Source organism: Fringilla coelebs (genome assembly GCF_963513975.1).
Source record: "Fringilla coelebs genome assembly, chromosome: 8".
NCBI classification, from domain to species: Eukaryota; Metazoa; Chordata; class Aves; order Passeriformes; family Fringillidae; genus Fringilla; species Fringilla coelebs.
This window is the reverse complement of record NC_140066.1, coordinates 4,288,029-4,307,290: the sequence shown is the minus strand read 5'-3', so window position 1 is coordinate 4,307,290 and position 19,262 is coordinate 4,288,029. Positions and strand designations below refer to the sequence as shown.

The 19,262-nt window shown below is 51.4% G+C and overlaps 1 protein-coding gene across 1 annotated transcript in view; it reads right to left on the bottom strand.

The window, feature by feature from the left end:
* ADAMTS14 (ADAM metallopeptidase with thrombospondin type 1 motif 14) overlaps positions 1 to 14,856 on the bottom strand; it is a gene marked incomplete at both ends in the record, with an annotated part of 29,374 nt that extends 14,518 nt beyond the window's left edge. Inside the window, 4 exons of the mRNA XM_084210680.1 lie at positions 6,395 to 6,591; positions 7,260 to 7,416; positions 13,978 to 14,399; positions 14,784 to 14,856. Of these exons, the coding sequence (XP_084066806.1) occupies positions 6,395 to 6,591; positions 7,260 to 7,416; positions 13,978 to 14,399; positions 14,784 to 14,856 (849 nt within the window). The remainder of the gene's footprint in view (positions 1 to 6,394; positions 6,592 to 7,259; positions 7,417 to 13,977; positions 14,400 to 14,783) is intronic.
* Positions 14,857 to 19,262: the final 4,406 nt, after the last annotated feature.

Below are 19,262 nucleotides of genomic sequence, written 5' to 3'. Positions count from 1 at the left end.
GCCCTTTGGAATATGAATCCCTCAGAGGGATGGAAATGCTCCAGACTCCAGCACCCAAAGGAAAAACAGCTTCTTGATACAATCCTTTGCCTCTCTCCAAAGCCAGGGCTTTCCTCAGTTGAGTCAAACCTGACCTAAGGCTCCAGAAATCCCAGGAGAAGGCAACACAATGGAGAGAACAGGGAGGGCTCATGAGTCAATGAGATTTGTACCATCCTCAGCTATTAAAAATGACCTTGCAAAGGAAATAACCACCTACAACCTCCTCCTTCTGTGTTTCCAGGATGAATAAACAAATTCTACTCCCAAATGCTACCAAGAGAGTAGGGCACCCAGATGGGAAATGTCCCTGAGAGCTGAGCCCAGTGACACGGAGAGAGGCACGGAGTGGGCAACCACAGGCCCACATGAGACCCTGCACCTCCTGCAAAGCACGTGGGAAAACACAGCCCAGGGAAGAAAAGCACCCTGGTTTTTGAGAATGGGGCTTTCTTTTTCCCAAAAGGCCTCTCAGATGAACAGTTCCACAAATTGGGTTTCACTGCAGAAGTCAAAGAGACCGAATTAAGACAATTTTTAATACTGACTAGAGTTCGTGTTTTAATTAAAATATACTTTTTCAGCTTTGCCCAAGGGTGGACTAATTTCCCTCAGCTCTGTCATAGCCTTCCAGACTAGATGAAGGTTATAAAGTCAGATTTATGGATCTTTTCTATTTTGTCCTCCATTCCTTTCGGCTTTTGCAATTTTACATGAAGGGTGCCCAAGTCCATGTCAGCCACTCCCCAGTGTTTTACAAGCCCCCCCCATTTTCCAGCCTGGGATTCCATTTGAAATACCCACTCAGGCCATTTTTAAACCCAAAAACCCACTGCTAACCTTTTCCCCCTGACAACCAACGCTCCCATGGGGTGCCTCCGAGCCATGCAGAGAGGTAATGCAGATCCTGAGCCTTGAATGCAGCAAAATCGATTATAAAAAATTAAAGTTAATCAATGAACTGCCGGTCCATCCCCATTAATGCATCCCTTTGGATGCAGAAGCTGCAAGAGCCACGGGGTATTTTATCCATCAGTGTGGAAAGATAATGCTGGTCAACCCACCCTCAGCTCATCCCTACTTTCTGTGGGTGGAATGCTCCTTCACCCTCCCCCTTTTGTAAGAGTAATGAGGATATGATGGATTTTTTCTGATGCCAACCCCATTTTTTGGGGGATGCGCACAGAAGGGTGGAAGGTCACGCAGCGTTGCAGCTGCAAACATTACTCAGGCCTCCAGACCCACTGAGGTGTGAAGGATCCAGCCCAGCAAGGAGCTGCAGCTCCCCTGGGATGTCAGGCTGGGTTTTAGCATGCAGGAGGCTTTGGCACCCCACATCCTAAGTTTGATCCCTTACAAAAATATTGGCAGTATGGCAGGGTGGGAAAGCGGGGAGAGAGGGAGAAATTAAAGCCATGCTTGAAGAGATGGGAGGTGGTGTGGGGAACAGGACAGCAAACACAACCATTTCCTTCACTTTCCCAAATCTTCACACCTTTTCCTTCACCCCCAGCACTTGCCAGGAGCTGGAGCTGAGGGGAGGGTTAGATGGGATATTGGGAAGGAACTGAGAGAAGCGAGGCCCTGGCAGAGGCTGCCCAGAGAAGCTGTGGCTGCCCCATCCCTGGAAGTGTCCAAGGCCAGGTTTAGTTGAGCTCAGACCAACCTGGGATGCTGGAAGTTGTCCCTGCCTATGGCAGGGGGTAGGAATGGAATGAGCTTGCATCTCCCTTCCCAACCACAGGCACAACCTGACCTTGCTGCGACTGGGAGCACCACAGACCTCTCCCTCCCCAGCTGCACAGGATATTTTGGCAGGATGCTCAGTAGATCCTGCTGTATTATTCCAAGATGGGATTTAATTCCATAAATCTTCCTTATAAAGCATATATCTTCCTTATAAATCCCACTTTCCTCCAGCTCACAAGGGCCTGGTACTCCCTCAGTATGGTCCTCCATTTCAGCCCTCTCTGGTGCTCCATTTTAGCCTCTGAAATGAACAGTTAACTTAAAGCCCAGCCCCTTTTTAGTCCAGAGTTTAGGCAGGGATCTGCACCTAACAGATACCAGCTCAGCAGTGACCTTTAGGGTTAATTCAGAAAGCAGATGTGGAACCAGACTGCCCAAGGCTACAGACTTCCCTTCAAAGCCAGATATAAATAATTGATTGAGGGGGGGAAAGAATCATATCAAAAGGGCTTGGTGCTGGCTGCTGCAAGGGCTGTGACCCAATTTTGGGGCAGGATGAGAACATCAGCAGGGCCAGCTTCCCCCAAGTGCTCCAGGGCCTGTGGAAGAAGTGGGGATGGAGCTGGAGGGGCCAAGCATCACCTTGGAAATGGGAATTCACCTGGAGAGCAGTTTGCAGGCTTGGCACAACTCCCCCTGCCCTCTGCAGATGCCATTACACATGACAGTGTCTTCAGAGAAACCCCTTCCCCCAAAAAGAGCTGTTCAGCAAAGGGCTCCAGCAGCAAAATACCAGTTTTTATAACCCACATCCCTGGAGCCATGGGATAAAGATCTTCTTATCCCTCTCATCCATGCTCAGCCTGTTTCACACCATCACCTGGCAAGAAATGCTCTCCTCTCTCATTTAAAATGGAATTTTCCCACCTATAAACAGCCCAGCCCTTAAGGCTGGCTGGGAGTTAAGGGCAAACCAGCAGGAACAACCACCCCACAGGACTCCCCCCAAACCCTGTAACACCGAGGAGGCAGTGGCATTGCTGTACAGGGACAGGAACATTACACCCTGAGAGCAGGGACAGGCTGCCTCCCCAAAGCCCTGCAAAGCCTGGCCAGCCCCGAGTCTGCAGCCCCAGACGCAAGATCCCGACAGCAAAACCGCACTGGCAACGAGGTCTAGACCTCGCTGTTCTTCAGGGAAGGAAAACAAAGGGAGAGACACGAGAAGAATTTGCCAAAGCAGCAGAATAGCTGACATTTCAAAACGCCGGCATCGCTTACTCGGAACAGCCAAGTCATCTTTAAACTCCTTTCTTTTATTCCCTCGCTCGGTTTTTGTGCCTGTGGATTCACCCTGAGCCTCTCTGCTGGGGCTGGGGGGTGAGGAAGGGAGGGGAAAGCCCCCCTTACCACATTTTTGGGCTTGCATAATGCATAGTGTCACCTCTGTGAGGGCTGACCCACATTATCTGTGGGGAGGAACAGAGGAAGGGGAGAATTGTTCTGCAAGGGCAAGACTAGATTTGATCAGAGCTCTCTATTTTGTTGTCCCAAAAAAATAGCAGCAAACACGTAAGCCTATACAGAGGGTAGGGAAAAGTGCATGGACACATGAGAGACATCAGAGGTATTTTTGTTATCATCAGTTGCCAAGGAAGTGGCTCATAAACCCCTCACCTAAGAAAAAAACCATCCACAGGTTAAAATTAAAGCTGAAGGTTTATTTTTGCTCCCAAACCACCTCTTCTGTGGGGTCTCAGTAGCACTCTTTGTTGCTCTGCCCTTGGGAACAATAATTTCAGCTGGAGCCAGGCAAGTCCCAGCCTGGAGAGGGCTCTGACTCATGGGGTTTCCCTAGTAACCCAAAACAATGGGAAAACACCAAGAACCTTTGCATCCTTAACCTAATCGTGGGCAATATCAGACAAAAGCCCAGGAACCCAGTCGAGGCCAGGGCCAGGTTTAACACAGCCACAGCTTGGCTTCTCCCCTCCAAGTGGAGCCACCCCCAGACCTGAAAGAATCAGGGATGAACAGTGGGAAGGCTGGTGGAGAAAACCAAGAAGCCCAACTCTCTGAAGGCAAGAACTGAGCACTGAGTATTTCCTCTCCTCTTCCTTTTCCAAGGTGCTGGATCCCCTCCTGGTTCCCAACCCTTGATCTCAGCAGCCACCACGGCTGGGGGATCCCAATTTTCCTCGTGTAACATCACAACCCCTGCCACAGGCAGCAAGCAAGAGAGGGGAATGGCTTTCCAGAGCCACCACATCACCAAGCATTCATCCCAAGAGCCCAACAGACCAGGTTTGGTTAGGTGGACACAGCAACACCCAGAGATCCGCTCAGCACCTGATGGCAGAGGGGGAGCTGTGCCTTTCCCACTCCCTCCAACCTGACCCCAAATTCCTGGGCAGCATTTGAGCCAAGAAGGGCAGGGCAGGCTGGGAATGCAGGCTGGGAGCTAGCAGGGAAGGCAGCCTGCCTGCAGGGAAGCTCTTAGGTGCACAAAAGGAGCAGTCATCCTCGTGTCAGCCTCCCAGGATGGACACAGCGCCCTTCACTGAAAAGCATCCACATTGCTGGCAGTGAAATAAGGGCTGTGGGGTTTGTTTCTTTTCATAAAAAAACCTTCTCCGTGACAAATCATTTATCACCAAGCTTCAGCCGACACAGAGTTCCTAATAAAGGGTTTTGTGTCTTGGGAAGAGCCCCGGGACCCTACCTACAGCAGCGCTGGGAAGGGATCTGTGTCCCACCGCTCCCTCACTCAGTGGAGACCCAGGAGAGTTTATCACCACTTCCAAACTCGTTGCCCCCTTTCCTTGGGATGTATCTCGATAGGAAAACTTTCCCAGTTGGCTGCCTGATGTACTCCAGCCCAGCTCGTTAAGTCCTTTCCTCGTTAGAGGGCTGGCCAAGCCTCTCATCCTTCTTCCCTCTGCCTCCAGCTAATGGGATTAATGTTCAGCTGTGTGGTCCCAGCAGGCTCCTCCTCTCTCCCTCCCTCTGCCACCCAGGCCAGAAAGCAGGACTCTCTTTTTTCTGCTGAATCGGGTGTTTTCAGGCAATCTGAGCCGGTAAGGAAACGAGGCGGCGCCAAGGGAAGAGGAGGCGGACGGAGGTCACGGCAAAGCTGGAAAGAAAACGCACTAAAAACCAGAAAGAAAGAAGGGGAAGGGGGTGGTGGGGGGTGAATATATAGAAGGAAATAATACTTGGGGGGAAGTATTTGTTGCCTGTATTATCCTGGGGCTTTCCCCCCCTCATTAAAGTCTCCAGCGCCGCCTTTAATTGAATAGGCAGCGGGTCCTCCCTTCTCCCAGCGCAGCATCCCGCGCATTCACTCCCTGAAAAGTCCTGCCCGCGGGGTAGGAACCATGAAATGCGCCTGAAAACCGACCTTTTGATTAGAGCTGACAATCCCCGGGCGCCCAAACTGGCCATCCCGACCCCCCCCCCCCCGGGGATCGGAAAGGAAAAATGACATCATCTCCGACCCCTGTAACGTGGGAAGAGCCGGAGGGCAGAGCAGGGAGCCCGGTGGTTTCCCCCTGGCAGGAAGATTTAATGTTTGGAAAGTGAATTTAAGTGATGCTGAGAGCATCGGACGACAGGCATCGGGAAAACGCGCCAGAGAATAAAATATTGTGATGAAGGTGTTTGCTTCTTCAACATTTTACCTGTTCAGGACCAGCCACTTCACTCATCCTTCACCTCATCACCCTCTAATCCCACAAATCCTCCCCCCTCCCGTTGATAATTTCCCTCTTCATTTCCAGACATGTGGCAGAAATAATGTCCAAAGCAACAACCAAGCACCCAAGAGCACCTTTGTAACTCGGCCAATTCAGAGCTGGTTGAGCCTTTTGAACATTTTCCACCACTATGTCAAAGAACACTTAAAGAAAAATAAATAAATAGAGGTGAGAAGAAAGCATGGAAAACAAAACAAAACTGGGAGAGATCCTTGAGCATAGACCTTATTTGCAGACATTCGGGTGCTGGAGGAGCAAACCTCCCTTCAGGATGAGTGGATGAATAAATATTGATCCTTCCACATCTCTCAGGACTCAGGGAATAGGGATGTTTTTTATCTTAGAAAGGAATGAAAGGGGGCGTAAAGAACCAGCACAGGCTGCCCCATGCCTCAGAGTGAGGAAGGGTGCAGGAGCTGTAGAGCTGCTCTAAACTCCTTTTCAGACATATCCTGAATGGTTATCCAGGCGCACAGGTTTCCAAAAAGCTCCTGAAAACCTATAAAAATATTTCCTCTACCAACAAACAGTATTCAGAATAAATCCTGAACATCATCACAGCAAAACAAATTACAGATATTGCCATTTCTAACTAAGTAAGCCACGACCATTCTCTTTTCTAGCATTTGTTGAGACTTCAGTGACGAGGAGGAAATGTTCTCAGCCAGGAGAAACTTTTGGACTCAGGTGACAGTGACAGCACCAACATGCCATTGGCAAGGGGAAGGTGATGGAGATGAACACCAAAGGGCTCTGCTTTCCATCCCTCCAATTCCCACAGCTATCAAACACCAGAGCCCCGCAGCACCGCTCCCCCTCCCAAACCTCTTTCTTTTCCCAGGATTTGCACCATCAGAAGAGCACTAAAACCCAGGGAAGGTGGGACCCACACCCCCAGAGCCGAGCCTTACGATGTTCATGAGGGTGAGGACGTAGTTCTGGACGTGCTCCTTGCCGTGGAAGCGCACCACGGAGTCATCCACGGCCAGCAGCACCTCGATGTTGTAGTCGTCCTTCCTGGCGTGGCGCCGCTTGCGCTCCGCGTCCCCCAGCCGCTCCGCCATCAGCTCCAGGGAATTGGGGAGCTCACCAACCTGCACCCTGGGCCCTGGGCAGGAAAAGGAAGAGCCTTTAGAGGTGACCTGACACCACGGTGACGCTCCACAGAAGGAGAAATTCAGTAGGGAAAGCAGAATATGAGATTTAACCCTAATGGGATTTGAGGTCCGGCTGGTTGATGGTCCAGCTCGCTCTGTGGCAGGGAAATGGCTCTGAATTGGGAAGGCCAGCACTAAAAGACAACATGTTAATGATTGGACTGGAGAACCTTAAAGGTTTCTTCCATACTAAATGATTCTATGATCTGTGAAAAAGCCAAATCGAGGCCACATTTCGTAGAATCATCGCAGAATGGTCTGGGTTGGAAGGGACCTTAGAGCTCATCCTGTTCCAGCCCCTGATGTGGGCAGGGACACCTTCCACTGCCCCAGGCTGCTCCAAGCCTGGCCTTGGACACTTCCAGGGATCCAGGGGCAGCCACAGCTTCTCTGGACAACAACTTCCAGTACCTCAACACTCTCACAACACAGGTGATCAAAGCAAGGCTGCAGCACCTCCAGCCCAGCATTTCCTTTTCTTCTTCTTGACTCTAGCAGTTAAACAGAGCCTGAAGCCACAGGGTGAGATATACAAGGGCTCGTGGAAGGAGAAATCCTCTGCCCAGGTGCAATATTTACTACCAGTTTCTGGGATAGACTGGATTCCAGCAGCCCCTACCTTCGGGGTGGAGGTCGTGGGGCGGCTCGGCGCCGTCCTGCCGGATGGCCGAGCGCCGATAGACCACGTGGGCCCTGCCGTGCTCCTCTGTGTCCTGCTGGCCCCTCTCCAGGGGCTCGATGAAAAACTCGTTGCTGTCTGTCCGAATCAGGCCAGCCTGGACTCCACAAAGAAGCAAGGAAAAGGGGGGAAGACCGGTGTTGTTTTGTGTAAGTGGAGGGGGACATGCACGCTCGGCATGCTTGGTAAAGATTGATGCAGAGCACGCACAAAGGGGAAAGGCATCCCAAATAATCTTGTTTTGATCCTACTCCATGACACCAGGATGCTTCTAATACTGTGTTCATCTATGACAACCCTTAATTTCTCCTGTAGATGGGGGGGGGAAAAAAAAAGTAAGGAAAAACCAAGCAACAAAAAAAAAAAAAAAAACAAACCCAACCTGGCTGCAATTCAATTTGTGTCTTTATATGGCTACAAAACTCCCTTCTGCCTCCTCTACTAGTTGTGCTGGACCCTGAACTCAGGGATACAAGGCTGAAGGAGCCCTCAAGACACTCCTGAGCCTCCCTGAACCCTCCCCTTTCCATTCCCACGGTGCCTTTAGGATATCTGCCATTTCACTGATACCACCAGCTGCAACAAGAAGAAGGAAAGAGAAACCATTCTCTCTGCCCCATGAAGTACTAGGGAATTAACAGGGGAATCCCATCGGGGCAGAAGCCGGAGAGCATTACAACTCCACCTCCCAAACACAGGGAAGATGAATGACAGGGCAAACATCGCTGGAAATGTTGTCCTGGCTACCGACCTGCTCCTAATTAACACCAAGCTCCCATCAAATCCCCCTTACATCAGCCTGAGCGCTCACACCCCGCAGCGCCGGCCGGCTCAGACCTCGGGCAAGGAAAAGGATCACCAGGATTTGGCTCCTCTCCCACAGGCAGCCCCCCCAGCTCAGCGTTTTTCCCAGCTCCCTGCATGGCGCACGCGTGCGTTCCTTCCTCCGGCGCTGCCCGCTGCTGAAGGGCTGCCTGGAAAGCTCCAGCAGAATGTTTGGATCTGCTCTTGGAGCAAAGCCTTCAGCAGCGTGGATTTACTGGAGTCCTCATAAGGGTGTTGGGGTGTTTGAATGGTGCTCATCAAATAAAATAAAATAAAGGTAAAATATATACAGAGATGTATTTCGGACAGAGGCTGGGGCTGTTCCAAACCCGCCTGGCTCTTCTGGTCTCCTTTGTGTTCACATCCCATTGGATTCATCAGGTAATGGCCAACCTGACTCTGCTGGATTCCACCAGATTTCCTGCTCTGCTTGGGTTTCATGAACTGCTTAACTCTGCTGCAAAGCGGGGTTTTGGCTGGTTTTGATTTACCTCCTTCCTGAGGAATCCAAGTCCTTGCCTGACACACGTATCTGGGGTTGTTCCCACAGGAGACATCCAGGTGAAACCAGGGCAGCCAGGGATTATGCCTCCCTCCCTCAGCCAAGGAGATGAAGAACACAGCCAGGTTTCACCAGGGGCAGCAGGCAGGGTGGAGGCAGGGAACAAGCCAGGGAGTGAAACCACCCGTGAGGTTCAGTGACAGCTGGGCAAGGCCACGATGATGGGGCAGGCACAGAACCACAGAATTTAGGTTGGAAAAGCTCTCCAAGATCATCGAGCCCAACCATTGACCCAGCACTGCCAAGGCCACCACTAAAACACATCCTCAAGTGCTACATTTATACATCTTAATCCCTCCAGGGATGGGGAACACAATCCTGTGCCAGGGCCTGACAACCCCTTCCGTGAAGAAATTCCCCTCGTTTCCAGCTCCAAAATAATTGCTCTTCATTATAGAATAAGAGAAGGAGCAGAAGCAGCCCCTGCCCTGGGAGGAGCTCTTCTGGGACACCACTACCCCCTCCCAGCCCTGCCACAGGGCGTTTCACTCGGGGCCAGGCACCCCAAAGCCGGTTTATGGGTTTAGGGCCAAAGCTGGGACTTGCTGAGTCAGGCGGCCAGAGGAAAGCCGTGCCGCGGCAAGGCTGGATTAAAACGTGAAAAGAGCCTGGTCCCAAGCCCCAGCCCACTTGGGTTTGAGCTGCTCTGCAGCTCGTGACTAATTATATCTGGCTCAAGGAATAAAGCAGCCCGGACTTTCTCCCAAAGGCGCGGGATGCAACGCGCCGCCGACTCCGGGGATGGCCGAGGGCATAGGGGACAACGCGGGGATTTTTGTGTCCATCTGATCAGAGCAGCCCAAGAAATGAAACAGAAGCTGCAGTGGTCACCCTGGCACTCACAAAAATAAATTTAAAAAGCAAAACAACCCAAAAAACATCGTCGCAAGAGGCGCGCACCAACCTGCCCGCTCACAAAGAGGAGCAGCTCAGGCTGTGTTTCAGCATTTTGGGAGGGTTGTAACTGTAGAGAGGCAGCAGAAAAGGTCAGATGTCACCCAAAAAATCCCACTCAGCTTTTCTTGGGCTTTTTCCAAGAGTTCAATCCCATCCTCAGTGATCAATTAGCCATATGCTTCCCACCCTTGACTTTAATTTGGTTTAATAATACCAAATCGAATTAAATCAATTGGCGAGACTATTAACATGACATGCTGCCTGCAGCTCTCAGTGAAGGTACTCCCCAACTAGAAAATGGCCCTTTAAACACAATTCCACTGGAAAGAGGGAAAATATACACCAAACTCACTCCTACCAGCTCACAGAAGGTGAAGCGTCTTCTCCAGCTCTCCCATGCCTCCCCAGGCTGAGGGAGAGATGAATTCCTGCCTCACTAAGGGGACCCTGAGTAAGAAACTCCTCCTCCACTGCTGGGTAAAAAGCTCCAAGTCCCACAGGAATTGAGGAAATTCTGACACTTCACACAGCTGAGATGTGGAAAAATTAATAAAGCTGCTGCACTCGACCAGGGAAGCTAACAGCAGGGGGAAATCCAGCTGCGTGCACAGTATGTATTTTTCCTGTAAGATTCACACATAATTTGGACAAAAAGTCCTGGAAAACCAGGCAGTGTGAACACAGACACCACGGATAACAGTGCTCCCCTTCCATCCAGAGGGCATCAGGCGTGGTCCAGAGGTGCTCCATCACTATTTTCATGCCTCTCTGCCTTCCTTGACTCCTTTTCCCTGCTCTTTGTGCCCAGGTGAGAGGTTTTTGAGGTGGCTACAGACCAGGCTTTGCCAGCTGACCTGAGCTCAAATGTAGCTCCTGCTGGACTGAGGACACGAAGACACGCTCGGCACTAATTAATTAATTGGGTTTTCAACCCAAACAGAACCTGGTTTGCACCTCACTGCTAGCACTTGGGATTATCACCTGGGAGAAAAGCCCTCATATCCATATTAACACCCACACCAGCTGAGGCCAGTGGGATCCATGTGGCCAAAGGGACATCTTGCACCCTTTTCCTCCCCAAAATTAACCCTGCAGCTCAGGAACCGCAAGGAAAATCCTGGAAAACCAAGCCACGCTTTTTTCAGTGGGGCATAATTTGGGGGGGCTGTTTCTCCCTCCGTTCCCTATTAATTATTGTTCCTGAGGGGTTTTGTGTTCTGCTTATCTGCTGCCACCCATCTGAAGCAAGCCAGGGCCACGGGGACGGAAAACGCTGGCTCTACAGTTTGCAGCACTCCGGCAGATCACCCCAGGGCAAAGCCAGGCACACAAATATGGTGTCTGTGGGTGATAATCCTTCACCCATCCCTGCAAACCAGCAAAGCAGGAAGGAAGCCAGGTCGACCACACGCTGCTGAAGCCGGCGGGGAATAATCTGGGATGCCTCCACTGCAGCGAGACGTGTCTGCCGGCGGAGATTCCCGCCTAACGCTACTTTACCAGTCAGGAATTCGGTGGCTTAGATCAGCTTTGAAATTATGTTATGGGCCACAGCACCTTCCCAGCCTGGTATGAGACACCCTTGCAAAATATGCAAGGCCAGACTCTCACGCGTGGGCGCCTGCAGAGAATGAAGCCATGGAAGGTGCCACGGCTTTGGCATCTGGGAAAAGCATCGGCACGGCTAAATACGGATTTAGCAAAGACTCTGGGTGGACTCTCTTTTTCAAGAGCTGGGTTGGGGTGTTGGGGTTTTTTTCCTTCCTCCCCTGCACTCCCCCCCCTGTTATTTATAATCTCAGTCTCGGTTTACACACAGCCTAATCTCTCTGTGTGCACAGCCCTCATCCGCAGCATCCCGGAGCGCTTCCTCTGGCCGGGCAGCGGCGGCCAAGCGCGGCCCCGCGCCTCCCACGCGCGCTATCCCGGGATGCAAAAGCCACAACCCCCTCCCAAAGGTCATGGACAACTCCCAGCTAAGGTCCACAGCAATTCCAGGGTCCTTGCTCATGGAAGAGTTTCCTCCAGCCCATCAGCAACATTCCCGACCACGTGCATCCCTCCCAGATGCTCTGCTGCTTCTCAGGTCAGCAACGTCATCATCCCATCCCATCCCATCCCATCCCATCCCATCCCATCCCATCCCATCCCATCCCATCCCATCCCATCCACACCTACAACCAGGTTTTGGTTCTGTTTTTGGCTCTGTTTCCTAAATCAAGCTCTTCTCACTGCTTTTAGGGAATCCTCTTGATCTCCCCACTCCTCCAAAGCTGAGATCCTGAGCAGACTGTAGATGTCACTTAAGCCAGAGGGCCATACAACCAGAAAACCCAGGGAAAAGAGAAACCAACTGTGGCCTTGGATGTATTCCAAGGGCAAGGAAGCCAAGCACCTGCTTGTCCCCTCAGCCTCGTGTCCTTCACCAGACCAGCAATTCAGCAATAAATTTATTGTAGGAAATAGAAAAAAAAATCCTTATCACAGGGGAAAAGCCACTTCTTCCTTTACATGGGCTTAAAAGGGTGGGCTTATCCACAGGTTGCAGGATATGGCTGCATAGATTCACATGGAAAAGCATCCTGTGGCACAAGCTACACCCTAACCCAGCTGCAACAAGGGCAAAAAGAATGACAACCAACAAGGTGTGCAAAGGGCTGAGACGGGAAAACGTGGGGCTAAAGCCTAGGAAAGCCTGGAAAAATTAAATTAAAGCCTCCTTGGGATTGACATTAACAACAGAGTGGGGTCTGGGCAAGGAAACTCCCAGAGCTGTGCCACAGCAGGAGAGGGATCAGCTGCCAATGGCCTCCAGCATCCTTTAGCTCGTGATGCCAAAGGGAATGAGAACTGCCAGGGAACCTGCAGGCTCCAAACCCTGCTCTCTGCTCCAGACTCGGCACCGTTTGCTGGGTCTGTAGGAAATGCCTTTGAAGCTTCCAAGCCTGCCCACACCGGCCAGCCCCAGCACATTCTGTGTCCCAGAGAAATGTCTGCAAGTCCACAGCCCCAGCCCATTCCCAAAAGGATGCTTCAAAAGGTGTGGATTACGTGCTAAAAAAATTTAATTCCTGTACGTAGGCGAAGTACGTATTTCTAGCTGTGCTGCTCTATCATTTCTGCTTGTACAGTAGCATCAGGCACTGTATAAAAAGAAAGGAATGCCAAATTGTTTGTGCTGGTGGCCAAAATTGGCTTCAAGAGCTCCCAGAATAAAGCAACTAAAAAAGAAATGTATATTAAAAAAAAAATTTTTTTTTTTAAGAAGGCACAAAATAAGGCATTTCTTCCAACCCAGCAGTAAGTTAAAGCGGTGCCAGGAGAAAACAGCAAACTCTGGCACCTCAAACAAGATTTAAATTGGCTCAAAGGAAATCTGAAGGGCAGCGGGCCAAGGGTATTAAAAAATAAGCGCTTCCCCAAGCGTATCAAAGGTAGGGAACCCACAGGCAGAGCAGATGCTGGGGATAATGAGGTAACAGAGCCATTTAAAGGAATTAAAGCGCTGTGGCAGCAAGTTACTGATGCTGAACTGTGCTCAGAAAGCCAAGAGCCTCTGAGCCCCTGAGTGATTAGGGGGAAAAAAAAAAGAAGAAAAAAGACATCCTCCTGCAAAAAGATGCTTGGTGGGAGCCAGGCTGCGGCTAACAGTGGTTTCAGGAGGTGCTCCAGCTCACACAGCATCATTTGAGAGGTGGGAAACGCAGAGGAAAAGTTCCTGGAGCAGTCCCAAGGTAAAACACGGGCAAGGATGGAACAGCATCACCATGAGTGTGGGTCCCTGTCCCAGAGGCTGGGCACAGCATGTGGGCAGGAGGCACTTCAGGCACAGGACTGGCAATTTTTTCAAGCCTTTTAAACAAATATTGGTGCAGAGACCGCCCTGATGGAGCAGGCAGGTAGCACCAGGAGAAAGGGAACCCGCTGCTGTCAAGGCCTAAAGGGCAACACACGGCACAGACACCTAAAGCATCCCCAAGAAATCGGGTTTCAGGACACCAGGATTGATCTCTTAAGAGGAAACCGCACCAAAACACAGGCAGCACACACAAAGCACCTGTGGTGGTTTAGCATGGAGGCGTTTAGGGAAGTGATATTTTTACCTTTTGTTTCTTTACATTGTCAGTGAGAAGAAAAGTATTCTGAAGGTTTTGCTCTGATTTTTATTACTCTTAGTTACTGTGAATAAATTTTTCTTTATACTCTAAAAAAGTTTTAAGCCTACATTGCCTTTCTCCTAATCCTACCTCACAGCAAAAAGGTAAGTACACCAGCGATTATCCAGCACTAAAACCCACCACACCCATTAGAAAATCTCAAAATTAACAAAAAAATCTCAACCCAACAAACCAAAACCACCAGCCCTCATCTTACCAGCCCATCGCAGTTGCTGATGGCCACGGCAGCTCCGGGCATCCCGGAGATGTCTCCGGTGAAAAGGCACCGCTGCTGGAGGGGTTCCCGGAAAAGCACCTCAAAATCCTCCTGCCACTCCGCCACGGCTCCCGGCGGCACCAGCCGGCGGTTGGGGCTCAGCCGGAGGTGCAGCTCCTTCCCAAAAACCGTGACGTTGAAATAGAGCAGGCGGCGCTGGGGGGGCTCCTCCGGGGGGCTGCGGGGGACGCGGCGGCGGCGGCCCGGGGCCGGGGCCGGGGCTGGCTCCGGGGGACAGGCGGGCTGGCCGAGCCCCGCCGCCGCCTCGCCGGACACCACGTGCGACAGGAAGCGGCCGCGGCAGTCGGTGCTGAAGGGGACGATCACTCCATACTCGCTGAGTTTGCCGGACAGGAGGAGCTCTGCGGAGACAGCGGCGGGGCAAAGGGCCGTGGGCAGGCACGGAGCATCCCGCCGGGACCGCGGGGGCCGCCCCGGCCGGGGGAGCCTCTGGCGGGCACGCCGGAGCCCGGCGAACCCGAGAGCGGCTTTTCCGTCCCGACCCAGCTCCGCTTTGTAGTTTTAAGCGGGTGCGTCCAACGTAGCAGAAGGAACTCGGGCTGACGTCCCCTCGCACGCCAAGCACGCCAACTATTTCTCGCCCAGCCTCCATCTCCCCCAATTCCCATTGAAACCAAACCCCCAGCGGCGGGTTCCCTCTGCCTTCTCCCCATCCCGCAGCCACCTGTCAGCCCCCCCAGCCCCGCTCCACGCCGGGCCCCCCGCCCGCGGGGCAGCCGCCGTACCTGGGGCGCTGCCGGCGGCCAGGCAGCCGTGCAGGGGGACGAGGCAGGAGAGCACCAGCCGCAGATAATCCATTTGGGGCCGGCGGCGGGATGCGGGGCCGGCGGGATGCGGGATGCGGGGCGGGCGGCGCCCGGCGACCGCCTCCCCCCGCCGCCGCCGCCGCCGCCGCCGCCGGGGCCACCGGCGCTCCCGCCGCCGCCGCTGCCGCTTCTGCCGCCTCCCGGGCGGCGTGGGGCGGGCCGGGGGCCGGGTCTGGGCCAGGGGGTGGGAGGTCGGGCTCGTTTTAATTTAATTTCTTTGAATTTTTAAATTTTTTTTTAAACATAGTTTTCTTATTAAAGACGCGGGGGGGGAGGGGGGGGAGTGTGGGGGGGGAAAGTTCTCGCGTTGCCTGTGGATCGTTCTTTTCTTGGAGATTTAAAAAAGGAGAAAAAAAAAAAAAAAGCGTTTTCGGGCAGCCCTCCCTCCTTTCCTTTCCTCCCTCCCACCATCCCGCCTCCCCATCCCTCCCCGCCCCGCGGCCGCCCGGCTCCAGCGCTGCCCGAACAAAGGCGAGAGGCGCCGGGAGCCGGGGAGCGCCCCCAGCTCTGCCCCTGTCCCCCAATCCCCCAGTCCCACCTCCCGGCCCCTCGCTGCAGCGGGACCCCGCACGGAGGGAGATGCTCCACAGGGAGAGCCACATCGTCTCCCAGCTTAGGGCGCTGCCGCAGCGTGAGCTGGAGGTAAACATCCCTTTTGGAAACATCTGGGATGCCCTCCAGATGTGGAAACGTCCCTAACAGAGAAACTGAAGATGCCCCATCCCTGGCAGTGTCCAGGGCCAGGTTGGATGGGGCTTGGAGCAAACTGGGATAGCGGAAGGTGTGGCTGGCCATGGCAGGAGGTTGAAAACAATGAGTTTTAAGGTCCCTTCCAACCCAAACTATTCCATGATCCCATTTAATTTTTCTTTCTTCCCTCTCCTCCTGTTTCTGGGGGGAAACAGACAGAAGGAGGTGCTGGCCTGGATGCCATCTTGCTGGCTCTCCAAGGAAAACCCACACTCCTTGGGTTTTCCACAGCTCCAGAGCTGGGACCCCACAGTTCAATATGTGCTGTGCTTCCTCAGACTCCTCCTCCCCACCACCCTGACAAGGGGCAAATAAACCCAGTATCCCCCTAAAAAAACTCAACAAACCCAGCCCTGTGCCTAAAGGGCTTCCCACATCATGGAACCACGGAATGGTTTGGGTTGGAAGATCAAGATCATCCTGCTCCACCCCTTTGCCACGGGCAGGGACACCTTCCCCTATCCCAGGTTGCTCCAAGCCCTGTCCAACCTGGCCCTGGACACTTCCAGGGATCCAGGGGCCCCCATCAGCACAGAGAAACAAACCTGGCACTGTTTCCATCTGCTGTGTCCAGCTAATTTTTTCTTCTGGATGGGACTCCAAGGCCAGCTCCAGGGAGGTGGGCTGTGCTGGGATTTTACTGCTGTGGGGGGGTTTCACTGAGCAACCCAAAACCTTTCCCAAGAGGTAATTCCTGCCTTGAGGAACTTGTCATCCAGGCAAGCAGGGAAAACAACGTGCCAGCCTGCAAGCTTCCTGTCAGGAATTAGGATTCTGGGTCTGGATTTCTTTGGTAGGAGCCCAGCTGGAGCTTTGTTCCCAACCCATCAGCACAGCAATGTCCAGAAATGGTAGGAAATGATCAGCATTTGGGAAAATGCCCTGCTTGCCTCCACTGCAGGTGTGGGTGCCAGGAGGAGGATGCAGAGGTGGAGATGGGGAACCCCTTGGAGATGGTCCATTTCTGGTGAGGCACCACTCTCCTGTGTTCTGCTGCCAGAGCATCCCTCCAGAGGAGGGTGGAGAGCCTTGCCTTCCAGCTGGGTGATTGGGTTGGGTTTTGGGGCAAAGAGGAGAGGCTGAGGCTGCAGTGATCAAAATCCAATCCAAAATTCCCTGTAGCTAAAGCCACGGGATGCCTCCAAAAGGAGAGAGGAATACACTTACTTCAAGTAGAGAACTTCAAGCTGGAAGAAAAACAGATTTTAATTCCCAGTCTAAGTGTTTTCATGCTTCTGTTGCTTCGTGCAATCTATAATTAAAGAGGAGAAATGATCTGCAAGAGATTCTTTGCAGAAGAGATAGAAAAAGAATTTGTGCTCCGAGCATTTCGGATGATTTTCAGAAGATACTGGAGCATCAAAGCTGGAATGAGCCCTTAGTTTGGCTGAATAGATTTATGAGGAAACATGCAATAAAGGGCATACTTTACTTGTGAAGAACAGCCCTGGAAAGCATCATTTAATTACTGTTTTTCAGAGGCAAAAACTATTTCTTCATCCACAAGATCTGTGAATTCATCCAGTCCCTCTAGACCTTTATGCCTCCCCTGATGTTACCAAATCTCTGGCTTTGGCAGCAAAAGCTTGGCTGAATGACAGTGGCAATGACCTGACACACAGCTTGCCTCATTTATTGCCTTCTCAGGGTAATAATTAAACATGTTTGGATACCTGTGACATGCTGGACCTGCTGAAAAAACAACTTCCAGGGGGATTTCTCGGGCTCACAGATGACAAGATGTTTGTTTGTCACTGTGACACTAAGTGTTGGCCTTACCTGCCTGAAATATTCATACAATAATATTAGTGTGGATTTTGGTGTTATCTCCATCAATACACCATCATTTAAGTCAGAAAAATTTGTTTATCCCAGATTTTTTCTTCCCAGCTCTTGTCACAGAGGATGGGAAGAGGAGCAGCAAGGCAACTTCCCCTTGTCCTTTCCTTCTGCTTTGGCCCCTCCATTCTCCTCTCTGGCTCCTGGCTTTGCCTTTCCCAGCCTTTAACTCTGTCCCACCCTTCTCCTTGACTTTAGGCTTAACCTTTTCCTTTCCCTTTTGGAGTCCAAAGGGCTCCTTTTCCTGTTTTTCCCCTTCTCAGGTGCTATTTTATCTCATGTCCCCATCTCCTCCATGGATAATGCCCTCTGGAATCCTTTATGATTCAAGGCTTCCCTCTGCAGCCTGGAGATTTACCAGTGAGTTTGGGGTCTTTCCCATTATTTAGGTGACCTCTAGGCCTGGGGAGGAGCAGGTTTTCCTTCCAGCCTCCAGAGAAGAAAGCTGACAGCAGCTGCTGTTTCCAAAACCCCAAATCAGGCTCCTTTTCCTGCAGGAAGCTCCAGCCAGTATTCCCAAAGCCTGATTTTTATCTGGCAGTGCCAATTTCTGGCCAATTTCTGGCCATCCTGGAGTGCTCCAGTGTCCAAGCCCTGAGCCAGGGCCCAGGTGAAATGTTCCAAATCCCCTCCACCAACTGGCTTTTCTGCCCATAACATCATGAGTTTGGGAGCCAGGAGCTGGGGTTGTACCAGAGTGAGAGGACAAGGCTGTATTTCCAGCTCTAGCTCACCACATGTCTTCTTCCCAGAGATTTAAACCTTCTGTTTGTTAATCCAGAAGGCTCTGAAACAGCTGCCCCTGTGCTCAGGTTGCGCAACCACCTCCTCGCCACGGGCTGATTTCTGGCAAGAAATGGTCACAATCACCAAAAAAATAAAAATTAAAGGAGAAGAAGGGGGGGAAAAAGTGTTTTGCAGCTGTTTGGGTTAGTCTGAGGTTTTAAAAGCAGCTGGAAGAAGGAAGAAGCACTGGGAGGGATGGCTCAGCATCCTAGGCACAGGTAAGATGGGCAGGGGGCAGAGCCAGGGATTTTACCTGATGCTGCCCAGGTGCAGCACATCGATCACTGTCACTGCTAGAGATGAAGGGATGGGACTATTTTCAGGCTCAAAAGGATTTATTTCTCAGACAAACATCAGTCCCAGAGGCTGTGAGGTTTTAGAGGAGCAAGCACTCGGCCATAGCTCAGAGTAGTCACAAGTTCTTCGTTACAAGGCAATACAGAACTTTCTAAAGCAATGGATAGATGCCACAAGGTTTATTTTGCTTTTCCAACCTACCACCTTTACTTCACTGTGGATACTTTTATCTAATGGGCTTCTGCCACATTTATACACATATGTTTCTATTATAACTTCTAAATTCTCAGCTTATTCCATACAACCACACCCCTACATCATAAACCCTTCACCATCTTATCAATGCAGTTTTCTACATCATAAACCCTTCACCATCCTATCAATGCAGTTTTTTACCTTATAAACTCTTCACCATCTTATCAATGCAGTTTTCTACATTATAAACCCTTCACCATCCTATCAATGCAGTTTTCTACATTATGAACCCTTCACCATCCTATCAATGCAGTTTTCTACATTATAAACCCTTCACCATCCTATCAATGCAGTTTTCTACATTATGAACCCTTCACCATCTTATCAATGCAGTTTTCTACATCATGAACCCTTCACCATTCTATCAGTGCAGTTTCTCACTTACTGAAGGCATATTCTTACAACTATAGAAACACAAGTTTATGGTGTTTCTGCTTGATGCCTTTGTGTGTTTTATTTTTACATCAATCC